This window comes from Argiope bruennichi, chromosome 4 (assembly GCF_947563725.1).
Source record: "Argiope bruennichi chromosome 4, qqArgBrue1.1, whole genome shotgun sequence".
NCBI classification, from domain to species: domain Eukaryota; kingdom Metazoa; phylum Arthropoda; class Arachnida; order Araneae; family Araneidae; genus Argiope; species Argiope bruennichi.
In genome coordinates, this window is record NC_079154.1 from 106,200,163 (window position 1) to 106,221,296 (window position 21,134).

At 29.4% G+C, this 21,134-nt stretch overlaps 1 protein-coding gene across 4 annotated transcripts in view; it reads left to right on the top strand.

The window, feature by feature from the left end:
• Positions 1 to 21,134, top strand: part of LOC129965976 (adenylyl cyclase 78C-like) — a 430,498-nt gene that overhangs the window by 328,972 nt on the left and 80,392 nt on the right. For all 4 annotated transcript variants that reach the window (XM_056080294.1, XM_056080293.1, XM_056080292.1 and 1 more), the window contains exon 7: positions 4,432 to 4,586. In XM_056080294.1, coding sequence (XP_055936269.1) covers positions 4,432 to 4,586 — 155 coding nt within the window. The remainder of the gene's footprint in view (positions 1 to 4,431; positions 4,587 to 21,134) is intronic.

Genomic DNA, 21,134 nt, shown 5'->3' on the forward strand with positions numbered 1-21,134 from the left:
CTAATTTAAAAAGTATCTTTTGCAGTAAATTGAGAAGAACAAGACATATCTCAATATATTAAATATCTCTTTTTCTGAAAATGCACGTACTTCGGGATTCTGAATTAATAAAAACTAGGCTGCATTTCTGATTTTACATGCTAAAGTGTTTTGAAAGTGAAACCACTCGAAAGATATAGAAGCAAAACTTCTGCAAAAGGAAGAATTGAAGAAAATATTCAGAAATTAGGCGAAATGTTGTATATTTTTCTTAGATAAAAAAATATTTTCCCTCCTATAACCCGACGTGACATGATTCTTGTAGCAAAATTTACAAATTCCACTTAAATATCTTTCTTTGGAAAGGTGTTTTTAAACACACATCTAGCATAAAAATATGCATATAACTTACAGTAAACCGTGTACACTTTTTTGATATTAAAAGCTGTAAATGTTTTCATATTTAATTTCGATACTTTAATTCTGTAATAGTTTGCCTAGTTCCTGGAAGATCTGAAAAGAAAAAAACATGCAATTCCAGCAATTCCTGGGCCTGTTTAAAAGGATCTTTTGAAAGGAATAAAATTCCTGATAAGAAACAAATGGAAAGAGAAGAACGTTGAAAGATTCCATATAACTTAAATATATTAAAAAGGGAGACATTAATACCATCAAACATTGGGAGAAAGGATTGAATATGTTTGAACAATATACTTAGGGTAAAATAGAATGAAAAATTATTATGCCCTAATCCTATATACTGAGTGATTCCACTAAACACAATAGTTCATTTCTAAACCGTTAGAAGTAGGGAAATGTGCCCAAAAATACTTCGATTGACGTAAAAAAATCGTATTTCATGTTGTTTGAGTAACTAAAAATAGTACTGAAAAAGCAATAAAATCTAAATTTTGGTATAGTCTACAAAATTATAATTCTACTACGCTTACAAAAGATTTCATTATTTAATGACTAATATTTACAGAGTTGTAGCTATTTCAAATAAACGGAGATAGCATATAAATTTATTTCAGGAGACAATAATCATCTTTTGAAAAGAAAAATGTTTTAACGAAACAAAAAATGTCATTGGTAATTATTTTATTGCTGTAAATATTCATCAGAAAAGGGTAAAATTGATACACAATGTGTATGCATTCGAAAACTGTAGTAAACTGCATGAAATAATGATATTCAAAGTTTCATAACTAATCAGTTTTCATCGCAGTAAGAAAGAAATTTTCTGTTTAAAATGTTAGAATATTAAGATATTTTACTGAGTATAATTACTCTTAAAAGAAGCTGAGGTTATATAAAATTTAAAATTCGTCATTTTTCAGCAAAGTTTGAAAGCCGTCATTCTAAAGAACCCAGAAAACTAGTTGACAAAGTATGAAACGTTTAATTGCTTCACATTTTCTAAGCACTCTACAGAATACCAAATGAAAAACTGCAATTTATGAAATACACCTCCGATTCGTTTATTTATTTTTTATAAAAAATAAATTTAAGGGCATTCAAAATGAATTTTTTTCCTGGTGCAATAAGTAGGTTCATATTTCTTTTTATTTTCTTTAATGAGAAAATCATAAATTTTGTTTTCACAATTTCTTTTTTTACGCATTTTAAATAAAGTTTTTTTTTATCTGCACACTTTCATTATTTTTTCAAAATGATATTTGCATTCTTAAGGAATGAGTCTTTTTTTTTTCAATAATAATCTTATTGTGATCCTTTTTTCTCTAATTAGGCAAAATTTTGTCAATCAATAAAATGCTTAGGTATTATACACAGTACCTATGGAAAATATGAAATTGTTCTCAAATTTCATATTTAGTCTAAAAACTCTAAGCACTCTATAAAATGTCATTGCTTCTTGTATTGCCAATAACATATATACATTGATTCAAACAATATAAAAATATAACAGAAGGCAGAAAATAGAAAATGAAGGAAGTGGCAAAATAGAAATTTTATGGGAGAGACAGAAATTAGTACGAGGGGATTTTAGCTCTTCCAGTTCAATGGTATGGCTTCACTTTTTATACCTAAATCCCTCTCTCCCTGGGGCCCTTTAGATATGGCTTCCGGTATGCTGGTTAATTTTTGCCGCTCCAGTGAGTACAAGTTGTGGTGTCGGTTAACCCTTACCAATAACGGGATACGCCACGTTATGAGGGATTGTACTGCAGTCGGAACGGCAAGAATATTTTTTCAAGAATAAGTCCCCCAAAAGTAACATTTTTTCATTTAAAGTAATATTTTCTAATATAAATGTGATGGTGAAGTTTCAAGCTGTTGTGGCAGGCAATATAAAGCAATTGTCTTCAACGGTCTTGGCATTATGGTAATTTATTAAAAAATCGCTCCGACTGCAAAGGATTTCATTTCGTTTGTTGCGCTGTCAAAGTGCATTCGTTGTGCATTGCTTTTTCAATTTAAACTATTCATACTTTTTAAAATATGTGAATTAATACTTGCCAAGCACCAGGCACCAGCAAGAAAACATTTCAAATGTTAAGATTGCTCATCGGTGCAATTGCAGTGAATCAACTGTTTCACGCCTCATAAAGAGATTCAAAACCGAAGGAACCGTAGATAAAAAGCCTATAAGTGGTCATTTGATGTTATCTTCTAAACATGCTGATAATACATTGATTAGATTTGCAAGTTCTGCTACATTTGCAAGAGAATGGAATGAGCCCATGTCTGTCATTTTCCAGTATCAGAACAGTTCGTAAGAGGCTCTGTGAAGCTGGTTATAACTACCTAAAAAAATCAGTACTCACAAAGCAATGCGGAAAAAACAACTGGAATGGGCCAAGGTGCAAAACATTGGAGTATTTCGGAATGGAGGCAAGTTATATTCGGCGACGAAAGTAGCTTTTCTTTAATATCTAATAAGCCTGGCCACGTTTGGCATAAAGCAAAGGGAAGCATGAGGCCAGAATGCCTGGTTCGTGCCTCAAAACACTCGAAAAGCGTAATGGTGTGGGGGTGCATGTCATATCAGTCAAATGGACGATTTTATTTTGTATAGGGAGCTATGAATGGTGACAAGTATGTTGGTGTGTTGAAGGATCAATTGTTTTGTGGAGCTTGCTACATGTTCCCAAGGCAGAAATGGATATTGCAGTAAGATCTAGTACCCTGTCATGCATCGAAAAAGATAAGGCAAACTTTACAATTAATTTTAAATTTCCTTTCAGTTCAGTTCTGACATCTATATTGAAACATTCGTTATTTAGGTGCATTTTCAAAACATGGTATTTATGTTCTCGCATGCCCCGGAAACTCGCCAGTTTTAAACCCCATTGTGAATTTGTGGAGTATAATGGGAAAGAAAATAACTGAGAATCATCCCAAAACAAAACGAGAACTTCAGGAAACAATAATAAATGTTTAGCACTATGAAATACCTTAAAAAATGGTTCAAAACCTTGTGGATTTCATGCCTAACAGAGTGGCTGCTGTAATCGAAGTCAGAGGGGACCCAACCAAATATTAAAGGCTTCTCAATTAACTTGAGCTCTTTTATTATCTTTTCTGGTCAAAAGAACTTGAAATTTTTTCTTTACTTCATTTTATTTCGGTGAATCAAAATGGATTCCAATGCTGAAAACCTATCATTTTGTATGTATTTTATTTTTTTTTAAATTAAATAATATTTTTTCTTCAATAACTTAATTATAACTTGCCTTTACCTTTAGACTAATTTAACATATCTACATAAAAAAATAATATTTTAAATGAAAAATACTACTTTGGGGGGGGGCTAATTCTTGAAAAAAAGGAAAATTTCTGAATTTTTCAATACTTTTGACCAGTAGTGTATCCATGACGCAGTATAGATACAGATGGCTTTTGCTCCAATAAACACCAACAAACCAAACTCTCTTGACGGCCCTAATGGCATTTATTTAATGTATTACTGGTAGCTCTCTAGGTCACACATTGCAGTATTTATGTCATTAATGACATATGCCGATATGTTTCTCACCTACGTCGCGTATATTGAACACTTCCATCGTGTTCCAGGTTAAAAAGTTTACCTTTATTTGTGAGGGGGAGAATTTTATTTTCCTGCATTCATTGCATTTTCCATTTCTTTCCACTGTATGTAAAGCATTTTTCAATTTAGAAATATATGCTTTTCTCTAACAATTTTTAAATACAAACCGAACCACGATTAGAATGGATGCACCTTGTTTGTACTTTTAATTAAATAATTTCAAGTACTTTTTTTTCTTTTTTACTCCAATGATTGGATGCAAAATCACCTGTAATTGTAAAGGGAAGGGTTATTATTGTTAAAATGAGAAAAAGGATTTGCTATAATTATTTTTTTTAAAAAACTCTTGTCACAGTTTCTGTGGGAAAAAATGAAATTTTAATTTTATCCATTTAAATTCGTAATTGTTTTATATTCTAATATTGTTTTATTTTTTCAAGGAACGTCTTTTGCTCAGCGTATTGCCCCGCTTTGTTGTGATGGAAATGATCAGAGATATGGCATCAGATGAAGATGAAGATTTCCAGAACAATCGTAAAATTCTTTCAGCTCAACAGTTTCACCGCATCTATATTCATTGCTATGATCATGTCAGGTAAATTTCGTTTCTGATAATTTTAGGATAAAGAAAATGCGTAGCAAAAGCTTGAAAGGGAATATTTAGGAAATAGATTTGTCTTGTGAATATTTTATCAGTTTGTATTTAAAATTTGATTTCGTATTAACATAAACTTGTCATAGTAACAAAACACTCCTTTTTTTCGTTGAAAAAGAATATATGATAAAAATGATAATCCCCTTCAAGACGATTTGAAAAAAAAGGCCTTATTATAAACAGCTTACTTGCTTGATAAATCGCTTGAGAGAAAATATATATATATATATAAGCTTTGATGAGTTAGGAATCGAACAGAAAGGAAAAAAAAAAACTGCTTTCTGAAATGGAATGTATTAAATTCTTATTACGATATTTTTTCTATTGTCCTTTAATCCCCAGAATTATTGACTGATCTGAACAAAACAAAAGTGAAAAAGTCCTAATGAACGAATAAAAACTCTTGTTAGATCATTATTATTCTCTTTTGTTGACATAAGATGAACGTAAAGCACTTCTTGTGAATATTTTAAAATCATATTCTTAGGCACCGAGGAAACGAATTATTATTATTTTCTTTTCCCTTTTCTTTCAATCATTCACTGTCAACTTCTTTAAATTGCATTTTACTACGATTAGTACAAGAAATTTATATGTTAAATTCCAAGCTTGTTTGTTCAATGCCGGATGATAATTCTATTTTTTGAATATAGTAATTAGTATCACTTCAGTATGATGTGCTACTTTAAGAGTCTTTGAACCTTTTGTAAGTATATGATTAATTACCGTATTCTTAAAAAAAATTATTTCTTCTCAATATTTTTTATCTTAAGTTTTTTGGGGGGAGGGGGGATGTACATACAAGGTTGATAACAACGTATACCGCGTCTTTCATTATTGCAACCATTTGCTAATGTAGTACTTTAAACAAATTTTAGCTGAATGGATAAATTTTGTAATCTTATATCATCCCTTAATATTATATACTTAGCTTTTATACATTTATTGGGTAAGGCAAAGCATTTTAACATACTTATTAAACATTTAATTCCTTAATTCAAAATCAGAGCCAGTAGAGTAATTTATTATTCTGAATTTGCCAAAGACATCGATTAGATTGCAATTTTAATCTAACTCTTTTATTTTTGAAATATTAGAAAAGTTAAGACTTAGCCTGCAGTAACTGCTAGAAATTAATTTAAAATCAAATGAAAGGTAAAAATACTTTATGTTATCCTTACAATATTTTTAATGCAAAAAACAATTAAATGGTAGTATTTAAATTTAAATAATAGTAAAAAATGATGAAAGATGATAAAAACTGTTAATTTTTTTTAATCGGAACATAAAAACATATTTTAATTGAACTTATTGAAATTTAATAATAGTTTGAACTAAATTTTCTGCATGTGATTTCTTTAAAATTTATTCCATTTTTATTATATAGTTAATAGTTAATAGTTGTAGCGCATTGTTAAAGTAATATTATAACTATTATTCTTTCATTTACAAATAAAGGAAGTATTTTGAACAATTTTTGCAAAACGTTCGTTTCTAAGAATTAATTTATTCATTTAAAAATCTTTTTAATAATAGAACTTTCAGTTATTAAGTAAAGGTGACGAAATGATACAGTATTCAATTGATTTTAGATATTTCTTTAATATTTCCCATTCGCTATTCTGCTCTTATTTTGTGATGTGTGTTAATTTAAATAGTTACTATGAAAGTAATATTATAACTAAATTTTGATTCGTTAAATTCATTAAAAAATACTAACATAATTAGGAAAATTATAAAAAAAGGAAAGAAAAAATACGAAAAATAAAATGGATATATTTTTGAAAACAATTCAGAATTTATTTATTTTTTACGAGAAATACTCTTTATGAGAATGTTTTGGTTTCAACAGGTCTACTATTAATAGTAAAGTAGACTATCCGACTAATTTTATTCCAGTGCGAAATTTCGTTGCCGCTTTATAGTATTTACAGCCAATTTATATACAATATAGTTTTCTTTTTTTTTCGGACGGAGTCGTCAGAAATTCGAACCAATTTTTTAATAAAATCTGCACTTAATAATGAAGATGATTTCATGTGAACACCAAAAATAAATCAGAACTCCTCTCACTTAATTGCAACGATTACTTTACGTTCAGATAAATGTTCATTGCTATTTTTAAAAAAATTTAATTATGAATTCTTAAACTTTTGTACAGCTATAAGCCACCTTAATCTTTATCTTATTATCAATTTCTATTCGTATTCATAAGTAATCTACATATCAAAAATGGGTCTTTTTATCATTTCAAGAATAACTGTAAACATAATGCAATGATCATCACTAGCGCTAATCACTTCAGACGACCCTATTGTTCGCCAGGAAAATTGGTTTCATTTTAATTCAGATAAACAGATTAGAAATAAATCCATCCCATGATTGCGTCAAGTTGTCTAATGTTAAAATTAATTTATTTTAGTGATATTATATTACTTGATTTATTTTGTCCGTGTACAATTTTTAATAGATATGGAACATAATAACATAGCTCTGCTCAAAAACATAAATATTCGGTTCATTTATCTTTTAAATTTCACCATGCTATAACTTCCTTTTTTATTAACTTTGTAAACTACACAGATATTGAACAGAATCCTTCTTTAGTTTTCAACACTGTATGGAAATCACGCCATCGAATATTTGATGAAACATTGAAAGCAATTTAAATTTTAGGACAACAATATAATTCATAACTGGAAATTAAGGCTATAAATATTTTTTAAAAAATTTCAAAATTTAGAAAAAAAATTGCACGAAGCAGCCGTAAGGAATTTATTGATTAAAGTCAATAAATCATGTCAATTAAGTTAAAATACATTTAATGACATAAAAAGACATGATTTTCAAGGGGACAAAACTATTTGGTACAATAACATTTAATTACAAATAAACATTAAAATTATACTCGGGGCAACATCATGTTTATCGCTTGCTTCCAAGACTTGGAATACTGTTTTTTGCAGCGGCCGCTAGAGAACCAAGGAAAACAGTTACGGTTACAACGATTATTAAATTGGCATTATTAAAAAGGCAAATTTTGAAATTTTGAAATGGTGCAAAATTTCTTTTTGTGTAATATTACTTTTGAAACATCACAAGATAACGCCAAAATTTTGATTAATTTTTATAAATTAAAATTTTTATTAAAATTTGCAAAAAAAAAAAAAATGGCGTGAGATTCACATTTTTACCCTCAACGTATGTACATGCCATAATTGGGAACTCTAAGTCAAATAATCTGGGCTTAAGAGTGGCCACACTTTCATCTTTGTTATTAGTAGTGATTTCAGCGCAATTTTAATCGTATTAGTTAAAAATTCTGTAATTTGTAATAGGCTTCCAAATGAAATTCTGAACAAAACTTTCTAATATGAGATTTAAATAGGGAAAGAAAAGTAAATTTATTTATATTATGGATTTAAGATTATTCTTTGTTCAAAATATTTTCAATCAAATGTTTTCAAACTAATGGTTTCAACTGCTGGTTTCAGTGCTGCTTTAGTTAATATGGAGCTATTTTCTGAATCAACTTTCTAATTATTAAAAGGATAAAAGCTATATTTTTCTCTAAATAAAGCCTTCCTTAGCTTATTGAACATAGGCTTTGAAATTATTTATAATCAATATATTATGTATAAATAATTTATTAATATATTATATATAATTATTTATAAATAATATATTATTTATAAAAAATAAACTATTATATTCTGCAGTTTTCGACTCATCAATACAAAATATCAACATAAGTTTTTAGGATATTTAATAAAAATTGATTTTTTTTTATCTCTCATTATTATTTTCGAAACAGAGAAAAACATAACAAAATTTCATTACAGTGCATCTTTATGCTTCAAAATTATAAATATTAAGCATTTTTTTCAAAATCTAATAGAAATTAGAAAAATTATTATAAAATAAAAAATAGAAAAATATACTGTAGCACATTATCATATTTTAATGTCGAAATACAAAAATAATATTTTTTTTTTAATTAAGGAACTTATAAAAGATTTCAGAACTTATCTTTGTCACCATAATTTTTTTGACTTTCAGATACCTTATTTTACTTATTTTATATTATATTGATTTATATTATCGTTTATATCATCAGCCACTTAAGTGCGTTCGGAGTGTAAGCACATCAATCTACATCTTCATTTATGTGGTAGATGTATAGTTTTTTTTTTATTTAATAAAAATGAAATCTTGTTCTCTTTATTGTGACTTTTTTTTTTTTCAAAAATTTACCATGCACTATTTGAATTGCTTTCTACGTATATATGCGTCGCCACTTGACTTGAAGAAGGAGGATCTGTACGACTTTGGAAAATAAATTCAACAGATCACTGGTTTAAAGTTATAACCAAATGATGGCTGATATTTTTAAAATTATGGGAAAAAAGGAATTAATGTAAAATTTATATTTTCAAAGAGTGTAACAATATCCTGTAGTCTAATCATGCTTAAAATGCATTTCAAAATAGAAAGAGCTTCTTTCCTTCACAATTGCTATGGAAGCTGGAACATTTACTATAAGTTTGAAGTACTATATATCATAATAGATAAAATGAAGTTTTTATTTTAAATTTCATTTATTTTAAATTCAACTTTAGAGAAGATACAGTTCGTAATTTGTTATAAAAATACATTCACAAAAAGCATAAAAATAAATATGAAATTAAAAATAGAAATTTGTATCGAATTTAATTGATATTCCTTCACTAATACAGAAAATTAGTGACTCATAAAACTCTTATTTGTCTTGTTCTGTTACAGACCATTGCCAGCCACAATTTCAAACAATAGTTTTGATAGACACTCACTGAAACTATTGAATAACAGTGTAGGTATTTAAGCAAATAAGTGAGCTGCGACACAATTCGATAATTGCTCCCAGGCAGTAAATGCCATTGGTGCGTGATTTCAAATGATTAAAATAGGCTACAAATGGAAGCTTCCAATATTGTGGATCATTTTCCTAGGCAACAAAGCATTTGCTTAACACTAGGGAGGCGGATGCGGTCGTTTTGACTACAAACTTATTTCAAACACGCATATTTCCCTTGTTCATTCTCCAACTTAGTGTTTTCTCATTGGCTTTTCCTAATTATTCATAATGAATCTGTGAAATAAAAATTATTTTGTTGTTGTTTTCGACTCTATAAATGTGTATACCTAGACTAACTTTAGTTAATCTGAAGACAGTTATATATTATGTTTTTTTTTTCAATTTCTTTTAGATATGCGTGCTGTAATCATCTTTCGTTTTGAAGGTACTTGAATAGTACTTAGTGGGAAGTGTTATAAATGTGGAATGGAGTGGGGGGAGGATGAGAAGGCATAAAAACACCCGAACGGATGCAGTGTTCTTTTTTATTTTTGAAAGTAGTAACTTTAATTAAATGACTGATATTCATATATTTCGATTATCTTTTATGTTTCAAATTTTGTATATGCCGTAATAAAATGCATGTATAATATAATTTGTTCATCAATACAATGCATGATTTTTAGTTTACAGTTCCCATATCCAAATGCCATCTTATCTTTCATTATATCGCTGCAATATTGCATATGTACATATTCAAATATGCATTTGTTTATATTTCCTAAAAATTCATAAATTTAATTTTGGTCCACCATCTTATTTATCTAAACTATGAGTATTGTTAGATATCACTAGATTAAGCGTAATTCAATATAATGAATTATTCTGTTGTTTTGAAAATCTTGGCTGTTTCCTTATCCAGACACAAAGCTAATAAAGGAGGTGACATCAATATTTCCAAATATTTCATTTGCGAATGGTGTCTTCATTTAGAAGAATGTAATCACAATACTAAATTGCATACATTTCACTGGAATTATAAATATGCTCCATCAATCAGACTGTGTTTAAAAACGGTTTTTGAGACTAACATTTAATGCGTTCGAAGTTCAATGATTTCTTTTATGTTTACTAGCCTGTTAAGCGCTAATTTTACCATCTAATTTTCTACTCAAAAATACAAACGTTTATTGCAGAATAGTGTTCGTGTACTTGCAAACAGGACGGAGATCTGATTAAACCAGCTAAACTAAAAAGAGCGTAGGTTCTCTTGCCAGAATTAGAAAAAAATAATTCAGAATTCATTCATTCTCTGTACTGAGAGTTTATTAATGGCACACAAATATTAATAAACCCTCAATGTCGGATTTTACTTAGTTTTTGACATGAATTGGGTGACATTTTTATTTATTAAATTGTCGAATTTTCTTTCTTAATCAGAAATTATTTCAAATAAGCTAATTCTGGATTATATATAACAAAATCTTCATTCAATTTTTCCTTTCAACCATATCAAAGATAATTATTCTTTACAAATAATGATTTTTAATAAGAGTATGGAATAATATTTTATATCTAATATTAGAATTAATTACCACGACATTTGCTTTTTTTTTTCTCTTCGTCTATATAAAATGTTTTAAAATATGTCTTGGGCTTTCCTTTTACATCTCTAAGAAAATCTCTAATCTGTGTATTCATATTTTGTCACTATCTTTCCAGATCTCCAGATTTGTGTTTTTATCCAGGTGTGTTTTTTTTAAATAAACCTAGCTATGCCTTTCTTTATTTTATAATCCTTTCCCAATGACCACTTAGACTATTGATTTTTTTCAAGTATTTCATTTTGTATTGCTTGTATTCCTATATTATTTTCTTCAATTTTTATCTTTGCTAATGTTTACAGAATTTTAGAAACCTTGATAATTGCATATTTTTTAGCAAACACACTTCTTAATGCACTTAGCACTTCTTTTAAATTATTGAAAACAATTCAATAATTTTCTCCCAAATAGATGAGAAGTTTGGGTATAAAAACTCATCTAAAAAAATATTGTTTTGCATTCTTCATAAAGTATTTCTATTTCATGATATGGTATATATTTATTTGCTGAAAAATATTTTCACTATTTATTTTTATTTAATTTTTCAGAATCTTTATTATGTTTGCTGCAGTTATTTGTATAGAACGCCAAATTAAATAATAGATTTTTTTTTTCAAATTATAAAAGAAGCTACCACTGCAAAATTATTATAAAGGAAGCTATAACTGCTAGACAAATAATTCAGAAATGCTTAATTAAGTAAATCACATATACCTAATTACTGTAAAACTTATTCTTGCAGATCATCTGTATCTCAAATAAACTCTCTACATTTTATTAAAAAGGATGTTTTACAAACGAAAGCTCACGCATTTTACTGTCAGAGAAGGAAAAATGGAAATTAGGAAAAGGATTTTCTCTTCATGTGACTGTAGCTAAGGAACCTTAGTACTTCACGTAATAATAATAATTGCAGGCAATTCACATTATATCTTTTAAGTTTTATTGAAGCTTTTAAAAAAACTGTTCCATATTTCGTTGATTTATAACATTTACTTAGAAAATAATTAAGAAATTAATATGCTTCTTGAAATGCATTGCTTTTTTTTTCAAACTTCATATTTTAAATATTTTTATTAAGTTATAAATGTCAAAATTTGTAATGAATACTCATCTACGTTTTACTAATACTACTATAGTTTTATCTACTATGAATTCAAACACTCGAATCATGACATTCAGCTTAATAATAAGTAAGGTAATAATTAAATGAATAATTATACGAAATCCTAAAATATATAAAAATCAATGTGGATATGTATGTATGTACATCTGCATTTCATGCAACTGAATCAAATTCATTTAAATTTTGCACACTGCAACCAAACGCTAGGAAATAGTCACCATCGTCTGCAGCGCCACCCTAGCGGACAATTCCAACTTGTTAAAGACATCCCATCCCTTTGTTCGTTTTTCGGGGGATGAGAACAACCAAGACTTTTCCCCATTTCCGCGAATAATTTATTTTCTCATTTTAATTAATTTTCTTTTGTAATTATTTTATGTGATATCTGTGCTTTTTATTAAACTCATTTGTTTCTGTACATGATTTCTATATTTCGAACTTCGTTTTTTACTGAATTTTTAACTAACCTGTTCCACATCGCTACAACACTTATTTGAGACAATAAAAAAATATCATAAACTTTTCAAATCTCAATTTTTTAGATATTCAATTAATTATAAATTAATAAAAAATGATACAGTAATTTCAGGAGAGGTTGATCCGCAAGAAATATTTTAAAACCATCTTAAAAGGGAAAATTTAGGCATTTCAATAATATCAATTTCAATTGTAATTTTATTCAAATAAATTAACATTAATTTTAAAGTAAAATTATCATTAATTTTGAACTACTCTATTTTTTAAAAAAAATTTCCGTTTATTTTAATATATACCTTTTTACCAATCTGTTTACCATCAGTTAATAGTGATTTAATAATGCCTAAAAGCAGATATAAATCGATCGCTTAAACGGAAGCAAGATAAATAAATATATTACAAACAAATGAATCAGATGTTCAACACAAATATCGGCTTCAAGTTATGAGAAATTAACAATACTTATATTTTTGTCGCAGTAATTTCGGAAAAAGTTAATGTAGAAAAAAATACTTTTACACCGTTTTAAAATTCAAAATTTTGCCTTTTCAACGATACTAGTATCGTTTCTATGCAAAATTGCCTTCAATTTTTATAATTTACATTAAAGTAGGCGATTTTGAAATAAGAGTCCCACTCCTTTCGCAAGCGAAAGTAAAATTTTATGCTATTTTTCCACTACTTTTTTTCTTAGTATTTCGCTTAGTTATCTTTTAACAACGCTTTGGCATTAAAGTATTAGTTTATAGAGTCTTAATACAGGCATAAGTACATCGCTTAGTTTCAAGCTGAGAAAGTTTTTACAAGACAATGGGATTTTTTTTTTATTCTTGAAGAGCAATGTAATATATATATATATATATATATATATATATATATATATATATATATATATATATATATATATATATATATATATATATATATATATATATATATATATATATATATATATATATAAAGAGTTGTTGTCATAACACATAACCAAAGTTCTAAAAGCAAACTTTAAAAATCGATGATTAACAATTTGTACTTGGAAAATCATCTGTGGCTTTTAACTCTCTCATTTCTAAGATCATTATGTTCTAGTACTTCATAATGCTGGAACACCGAGTTTCTCTTTTAACGATAAGAAAAACTCCCAATCCACATCTTGAAAAACCTCAAAAACTCGTGTTCTTAAGGGTTGATATTCAGAAGTAGGCTTCCACTTAGTTGATGGCTATTAAGCAAATGATGCTTGAACATCCTTTGATAGTTCTCAGAAAACCTCCCTATGCCCCAAACTTATCTAGACGGGCGTCTTTAGCAAACAAAACAGAGCACTAAGTGTATTCAATTAATCACACTTAAAGAAAGGGTCAAGAAATTTTGCAGGGAAATCCAAGTGTTTCGGGCGCCCACCGTAACTTTGTTGAAAGGTTACTTAGGGTTTTCTAGTACTAATAGAGTTAAAACTCACCTGACTTAAATGATATTCTAATTTTTGTTAATATAAAATTATATTTACGTTAATAATATTATGCATGAAAAGATTTTAATTCCAAGCAGCATCAAATATATCAATTAGTAAAATATATTTCCAAATATGAAGACTTTCCTTTCAAACACTTCTAACAGACGTAAATTATAAATAACACTTGTATAGCAATAAATATTTCCCACCAAAAAGCCATTTAAAATAAAAAAGAGTACTTAAACAATCTTTTTTCTGAATGTTTTCGTTCCCTTCACATTAAAACAACTTCACTGCTTTTATTTTTCAAAAACTTTCAATTTTCCGAAGTTATTATTTAATCTTCACGTAAAAATGTAGTAAATATTAGATAACAAACATTCTAATTAAGGGAATTAAGTAGTCGGTAATTACTTAGAAAATGAATTAATTCACCGAGATAACAATCAATTTAAGAAGTATTCCCTTAATTACTTTTACTGTTGTTTCAATGATGCTACATATTTCATATTTATTAAAAAAGAAATTATGTATAAGATGAAATTTTCGGTTTGATAACGGAGTTACAAAACTATAAAATATGATAAGCTTCTTAAGAACTTAAAAATCTTCTTTCTGGAGAATTTAATTGAATTGCATATTTTGGTTTTCCTCTATGCTTTCTTTATAAGTATTCTGCCGCTTAAAATATTAACATTCTGCTCCTCAAGTTTTACTTTGAGTAGATAATTTGGTTTCAAAATGAAAAATAAAGAAGTGGAAGCTCTGTCAATATACTTTTTCTGTCATTCGCTATTCTAAAAACGATTATTTTTATGATTACTAAATAAATCATGTAACTGAATTTATGGATTTGATAATATTTTGGATTTATTGAATTTAATTAATTGATTGAAATGAATGGATTCAAGGAAATCCAATGATCTAATTGATACAAAGTAACTGACGACAATGTTTTTCATTTAAAAACGAACAAAAGTGGTCTTCCGTAATGTTTTCATATATTATAAAAGTGCCCCTCCCCCGCATAAAATTGTGAACTTCAGCAAAACCGTGAATGTCACAAAGGCTCAGATTTTTAATTCATAAAGGTTGTGTGGTAAAGAAAATCAGTAGTTTTGTATTAGTTGAAAGTAACTGGCAAACAATATTTATGAAAATTGGTTTTTTTAAGTGAATCTAGCCTCGCGATTTTTGGCAATTAATCGCCGATATGCGCCTTTAAAACATAAGTATCAGAAAACTGAATATGTATTTTGGACACCAATTTGCTGTTCGATTGTAACCAAAATTTCATATGAAATACAGTCGTAATCACACGATCACAAACTTAGTTTCTTTCACTTAAATCATTGCACTTATTTGTTATAATGTTTACGTACTTAAGAAAGCACAGAATGGTAGACAATCCATTTTTTTGGCAGATTTTGTTCCAAATTTAAAGCATGTCTACATTTCAGATATTGAATTTTTGCACCAAATTTCACCAGTTTAGCACTTTTCTCATTTCATTATCGTGTTAACATGTATTCAGACGACCGAAAAAGCAGATTTCCTGTTAATTTCAAAATTTGACAGAGCCCTATAAATGGGATGTAAAGGCCATATACCAATTGTCATCCTTCTAGTTTAAGTAGTTCTCATGTTCACAGATAGGCAGAATGAGAGAAGAAATTTCAAATATTACACAACTCCAAAAATGCGTTTTTTGTACTCAGGGTGATCTGAAAAGTAGCAATTCATCAATATATCAAATTTCAATTTTGGGATGATTACTATATTTTCTCTTTGTGCACAGTGTATTAAAAAAAAAGTAGGAAAATTTATATAACTAAAGAATTGAAAGTCCAATGAGTTCCCATGTCTGATATGCATAAACTCGGGGTGTCGAACTTAAATTTTACCTTTTGTAAAAAATAATTGTATCTTAGATGCATTCAATGGTTAAATGAAGTGAAAATGTAAAGTGGCTTACGTGTTGTTTTGTTGTGACTTATGGCACTTTACGAGCCCACTGACAGTTATCTGTTAGCGATTTAAGCCGAGCGAGCGTCTCTTGTTTTTTCAGTAGTTCCAACTAGGGCCAAGAGCACGACTTAGCTGCTCACGCGTCACAGCCCCTTTTTACTGGGCGGACTTCAATCATGCGTTTCATTCACTCATCCACAGATTGTAATTTAGACCTGAATCAGAGAACGATCACCTCTGACCCAGTAACCCCAGTGGTATTACTTTCGATATGGAGGACTTTATGACCGCGACAGATTTATACGTGCACCAGCCATCACACACACGGAGAGTCTTCGGTCGGCGGGGTTCGAACTCACAACCTAAGGGATGTGAGTTCAACGCCCTACCAACCAGGCTATCCCGCCCTAAAGTGGCTTATTGCAAATATATGTAATTATTAATCATGTTCCTTTTGGAAATGGCCATAAGTATGACTAAAAGGGTGCAAAACAAAACGAATGCTGAGATATGAAGAAGAATGAACATATAAAGGCAGAAACAAGATTTATACAATAAAAGATTTTTGAAATTCTTAAATAATTTATAACGTTTCATAAGACTCTTAATGAAATATTTCTTTTTCACAAAGTCAAAACACAAGTTAACAGCTTCTTATCAAAAAACTAATTCATGTTTTTAGCGAATCTCAAGTTCCCATTTACATATCAATATATTTATAACATCAGAAAGTAATTTTATATTATATTAAAATTTTAAATTATGAAAATTCTTTGAGGTAAAATATTTCATTATAATTAGAAAATTGTTTTAGTAAAGGGTGGGTAGTTAAATGATTTAAAGCTCATTAAACTATGATAGTATATATAGTGTAAAGCTTTCGGAAAACTTTAAAAATGAAATGTAAAAAAAAAAAAAGATTCATTCAAAAACTAGATTTTATAATCATGAGAAATATATTGTATTACATCTAAACTCAATTATTTACTCTGTAACCTGCAAATACAACACAACACACAAATCACCATTGTTGTTATAAATAGAATCTAGTTCATAGAATTGTATTGGATTCTTTTGCTTAATTTTGAGTGTAATTAAAATAAAAGAGAAGAACAATAGAATAATTGAATATATAAATAAAACATTTTGCATCCGTTCATGATAAAGGCGTACTATAACTGGTTATATTTTTTAAAGAAAAAATACCTAAAACTATTGTAAAATATCTTTCCAGATAAATTCAAGATGAAGCCCAAAATATTCTGATATCATAAAAATTCAGATGATGAAACTTTTTTATCTCAAAAAAATTTATACGATTTGAGATTCCAAACTTTTCATAAAAGAAGCCACCTTTTCTTCTTTTACGATAAAAAGTGTGTCCAGAGCGAATCATTTGACACATTTTGAGTGCTCTTGCAAAAATTCAAAAACTGCCAATTTTAAAAATCTTGAGAAATATCTATTGCCTTTTTTTCGTGAAAAAATAAAACTTGACGCATCTTGTTCAAGATGCATTTTCTAATCTAATAAGTTCCTATGCTAAAAGTTTTATATGAAAAGACTTCTGACTGAAATAAAACGAGATTTTGTTGAGCAAACCTAAAAAATATCAATGGCAAACTATTTTGGCGTTGATTTCAACTATCCGTTCATAATATTGTTCCTTTAAGTGACATTTAGTGAAGACTTAAGTGACATTATTAATTTTTATATCTCCCAGTTTCACAAATAAAAGTATATAGTAATTAAAAACCGAATTTTGATTTCATTCATAAGCATTTTATATTATTTTAATTGATAATCATTTTAACCTTGGTTGCCATCATAGATTTTCACTCTCATTTGGTGGCACCTCAAAATGAGGCTGAGAAGCTTCCGATATGGTCATTTGTTTTCGCCTCCCTTTTGGATACAGAAAGAGGTGGGTGTTGGCTACCTTCCATCAATGAGGGGACGTACTTCCGTAGGGAAGGTTTGTGCCTTCTCTAGGATAAGGCCGGTGATGGCCCTTAGGATTCAAACACAATTCTCGCCTGTGTTGCTGTCATTCAGTTTTATCCGTTACCTATGGGCGGGTGAGAGTTAATAGTTCATAAATTTTCGTAGCATTAACATTTGATGATTTATTTATATTAATACCTTCATTTCAAAACTATAAATATTATAAACAACAGAAACTTTTATACTTATTTGAAAGATACATTTGTGCAATAGATATTATTTTCAAAGTTTGATAGGAATCATTACAAACTTTCAATAAACATTCTGTTTATTACATATTCATCAAATATGTAAAATCATTCTAGACAGATCATCTGTAGTATTTCTGCGTTAATACTGACAACGTCAGTTGTGATATGGGATTTCATTTCAGTGATGGTCATTGGAGTGATATTTGATTGACCCAAACCCAAAATAATTTTTGTCTTCTTCCTTTTTGTTCATTATTGTATCTTGTATAGTTGTTATGTCGTTATTTTATATATTGTATGTAAACTTAACCCTCCTCTTTTTTTTTTCTAAATAAATCTTTCCACGTGTATACATTCAATTTGAATTAATGATTCTAAATTCGGGAATATACTGAGGCGAAAATAAAAGAAAGAAAATAGGTGATGAACACTGTTCTACATATTCCCAGAAAAATGTGCATAGAGCTCCCACTCTATCTTTCTTTTGCTGAACTGCAAATCCATAGATGCAATTACATGATGTATTTATTTATGATGTAATGCATCCATGCCTAACGATTATTTTAATGGCCATAATTCCATATGTACTCTGGAAGTCTATAATGCTTATATTCAAAAACTTAAATACATTAATTATTAAAATATACATATATTTCAAATAAAAATATTCATCATAGTACATGGATCAAATTAGATGCAGATCTGACGCAAACTTAATTCGATTCAGTTCCATTTAGATGCGGATCTAATTAGATGCAGATGTAATTCGATGCAGTTCTGATGCGGGCCTAATAAAATGCAGACCTGATTCAGAGCTAATCAGATGCAGTTTTATTCAGATGCGGATCTAATTAGATGCAGATCTGATGCGCGCCTTATTAGGTGCAGATTTGAATATATCTAGTGACTTGCAGTTCTAAATGGTTGCAGATTAATTAGAATCAGCTCTAAAGCGGTCCTAATAAGATGCAGATCTATTGAGATGCGGGCCTAATTAGATGCAGTTCTATTTCGATGCAGACCTGATGCGCGCTTAATTAGACGCAGGTCTGATGCTGGCCTAATTAGATGGAGACCTGATGAAGATTTCGGTATGGATCTAATTAGAGGTAGATCTGATGATGGCGTAATTAGTAGCAGTTCTTTTTAGACGCGGGCCTAATTAGATACAGACCTGATTCAGATCTGATTAGGTACGGGCCTAATTAGATGCAGACAGAATTCAGTTCTAATTAGATGCAGATATATTTAGAGGCGGGCGTTATTAGATGCAGATCTCATGAGGACCTCATTAGATGCACACCTGGGACAGATCTATTTCAATATAGATCTAATTAGATGATCATACAGGCCTAATAAGATGAAGACTTGCTACTGGCCTAATAAGATGCAACCTTGCTACAGGCAAAATTAGATGAATTCTATTTAGATGCCAATCCGAAGCGGAGCAAATTAGATGCATGCCTGATTCCGGCCTAATTAGATGCACATCTAAATAGATCTAGTTTCATGCAGATCTAATTAGATGCAGGTCTTATGCGGGCCTAGTTAAATTCAGACCTGATGCAGATCTATTTAGTTATGGATCTAATCAGTTGCAGATCTTTTAGAATACCTGTTTAGATTTAGATCTAATTAAAGGCAGATTTGATGCGGATCTATTTAGATGCAGACTTGGTGCAGACCTATTGAGCTGACTTCATGAAGGCCAAATTAGATGCAGATCTAATTAATGTAGATCTGATGCGAGCCTTAATAGATGCAGATACAATTTGGCCTATTTACATCCAGTTCTAATCAGGTGCAGGCCTCATTAGATGTAAACCTGATTCAGATATAATTAGATGCAGTTTAATTAGATACACACCTGATACAGATCTATTTAGATATGGATCTAAGCAAATGCAAGCCAAGATCGGATGCAGGCCTTATTAGATGCAGATTTAAATATATCTATTTAATTGCAGGTCTAAATAGAAGCAGTTCTGATACGGGCGTAATAAAATGAAGAATTGATGAACTGAACTAGTTATAACTGAACTGAACTAACTAAACTGAAGAACTAGTTAGGTGCAAATCCATTTAGATGTAGATCTATTTAGAGGCGATTCTATTTTGATGCAGATCTGATGCTAGACTAATTAGATGCAGACCTGACTCCGACTAATTATATGCAGACATGATGCAGATTTAGATCTGATGGCGGCCTAATTACATGCAGACTAGATGCAGATCTAATGAGATCAAGTTACATGCAGTTCTACTTAGATGCAGGTCTGATACAGGCCTAATTAGTTGCAGATGTAAATAGATCTAGCTACATGCAGTTCTAATTAGATGGAGATGCGATTCTGATCTAATCAGATGTAGTTCTGTTTAGATGCAAACCTGCTTCAGATCTGATTAGGTTCGGGCCTAATTAGATGCAGTTCTATTTAAATGCAGATCTATTTAAATGAGAATCTAATTAGATGCAGATCTGATGCGGGCCTTATTAGATGAGATGAGATGAGATTAATTAGAAGCCGTTCCAATGCAGGTCTAATAAGATGTAGACCTGATTCAGATATAATCAGATACAGTTCTATTCAGATGCAGACCCTATACGCGCTTAATTAGATGCAGGTCTGATGCTGGCCTAATTAGATGCAGACATGATGCGAGATTTCGATGTGGATTTAATTAGATGTAGATCTGATGGCGGCCTATTAGATGCAGGAATAATTCGACGCAATTCTATTTAGATGCGGAATCAGATGCAGATCTAATTAGATCTAGTTACAGGCAGTTCTAATTACATGCAAGTCTGATTTGGGACTAATTAGATG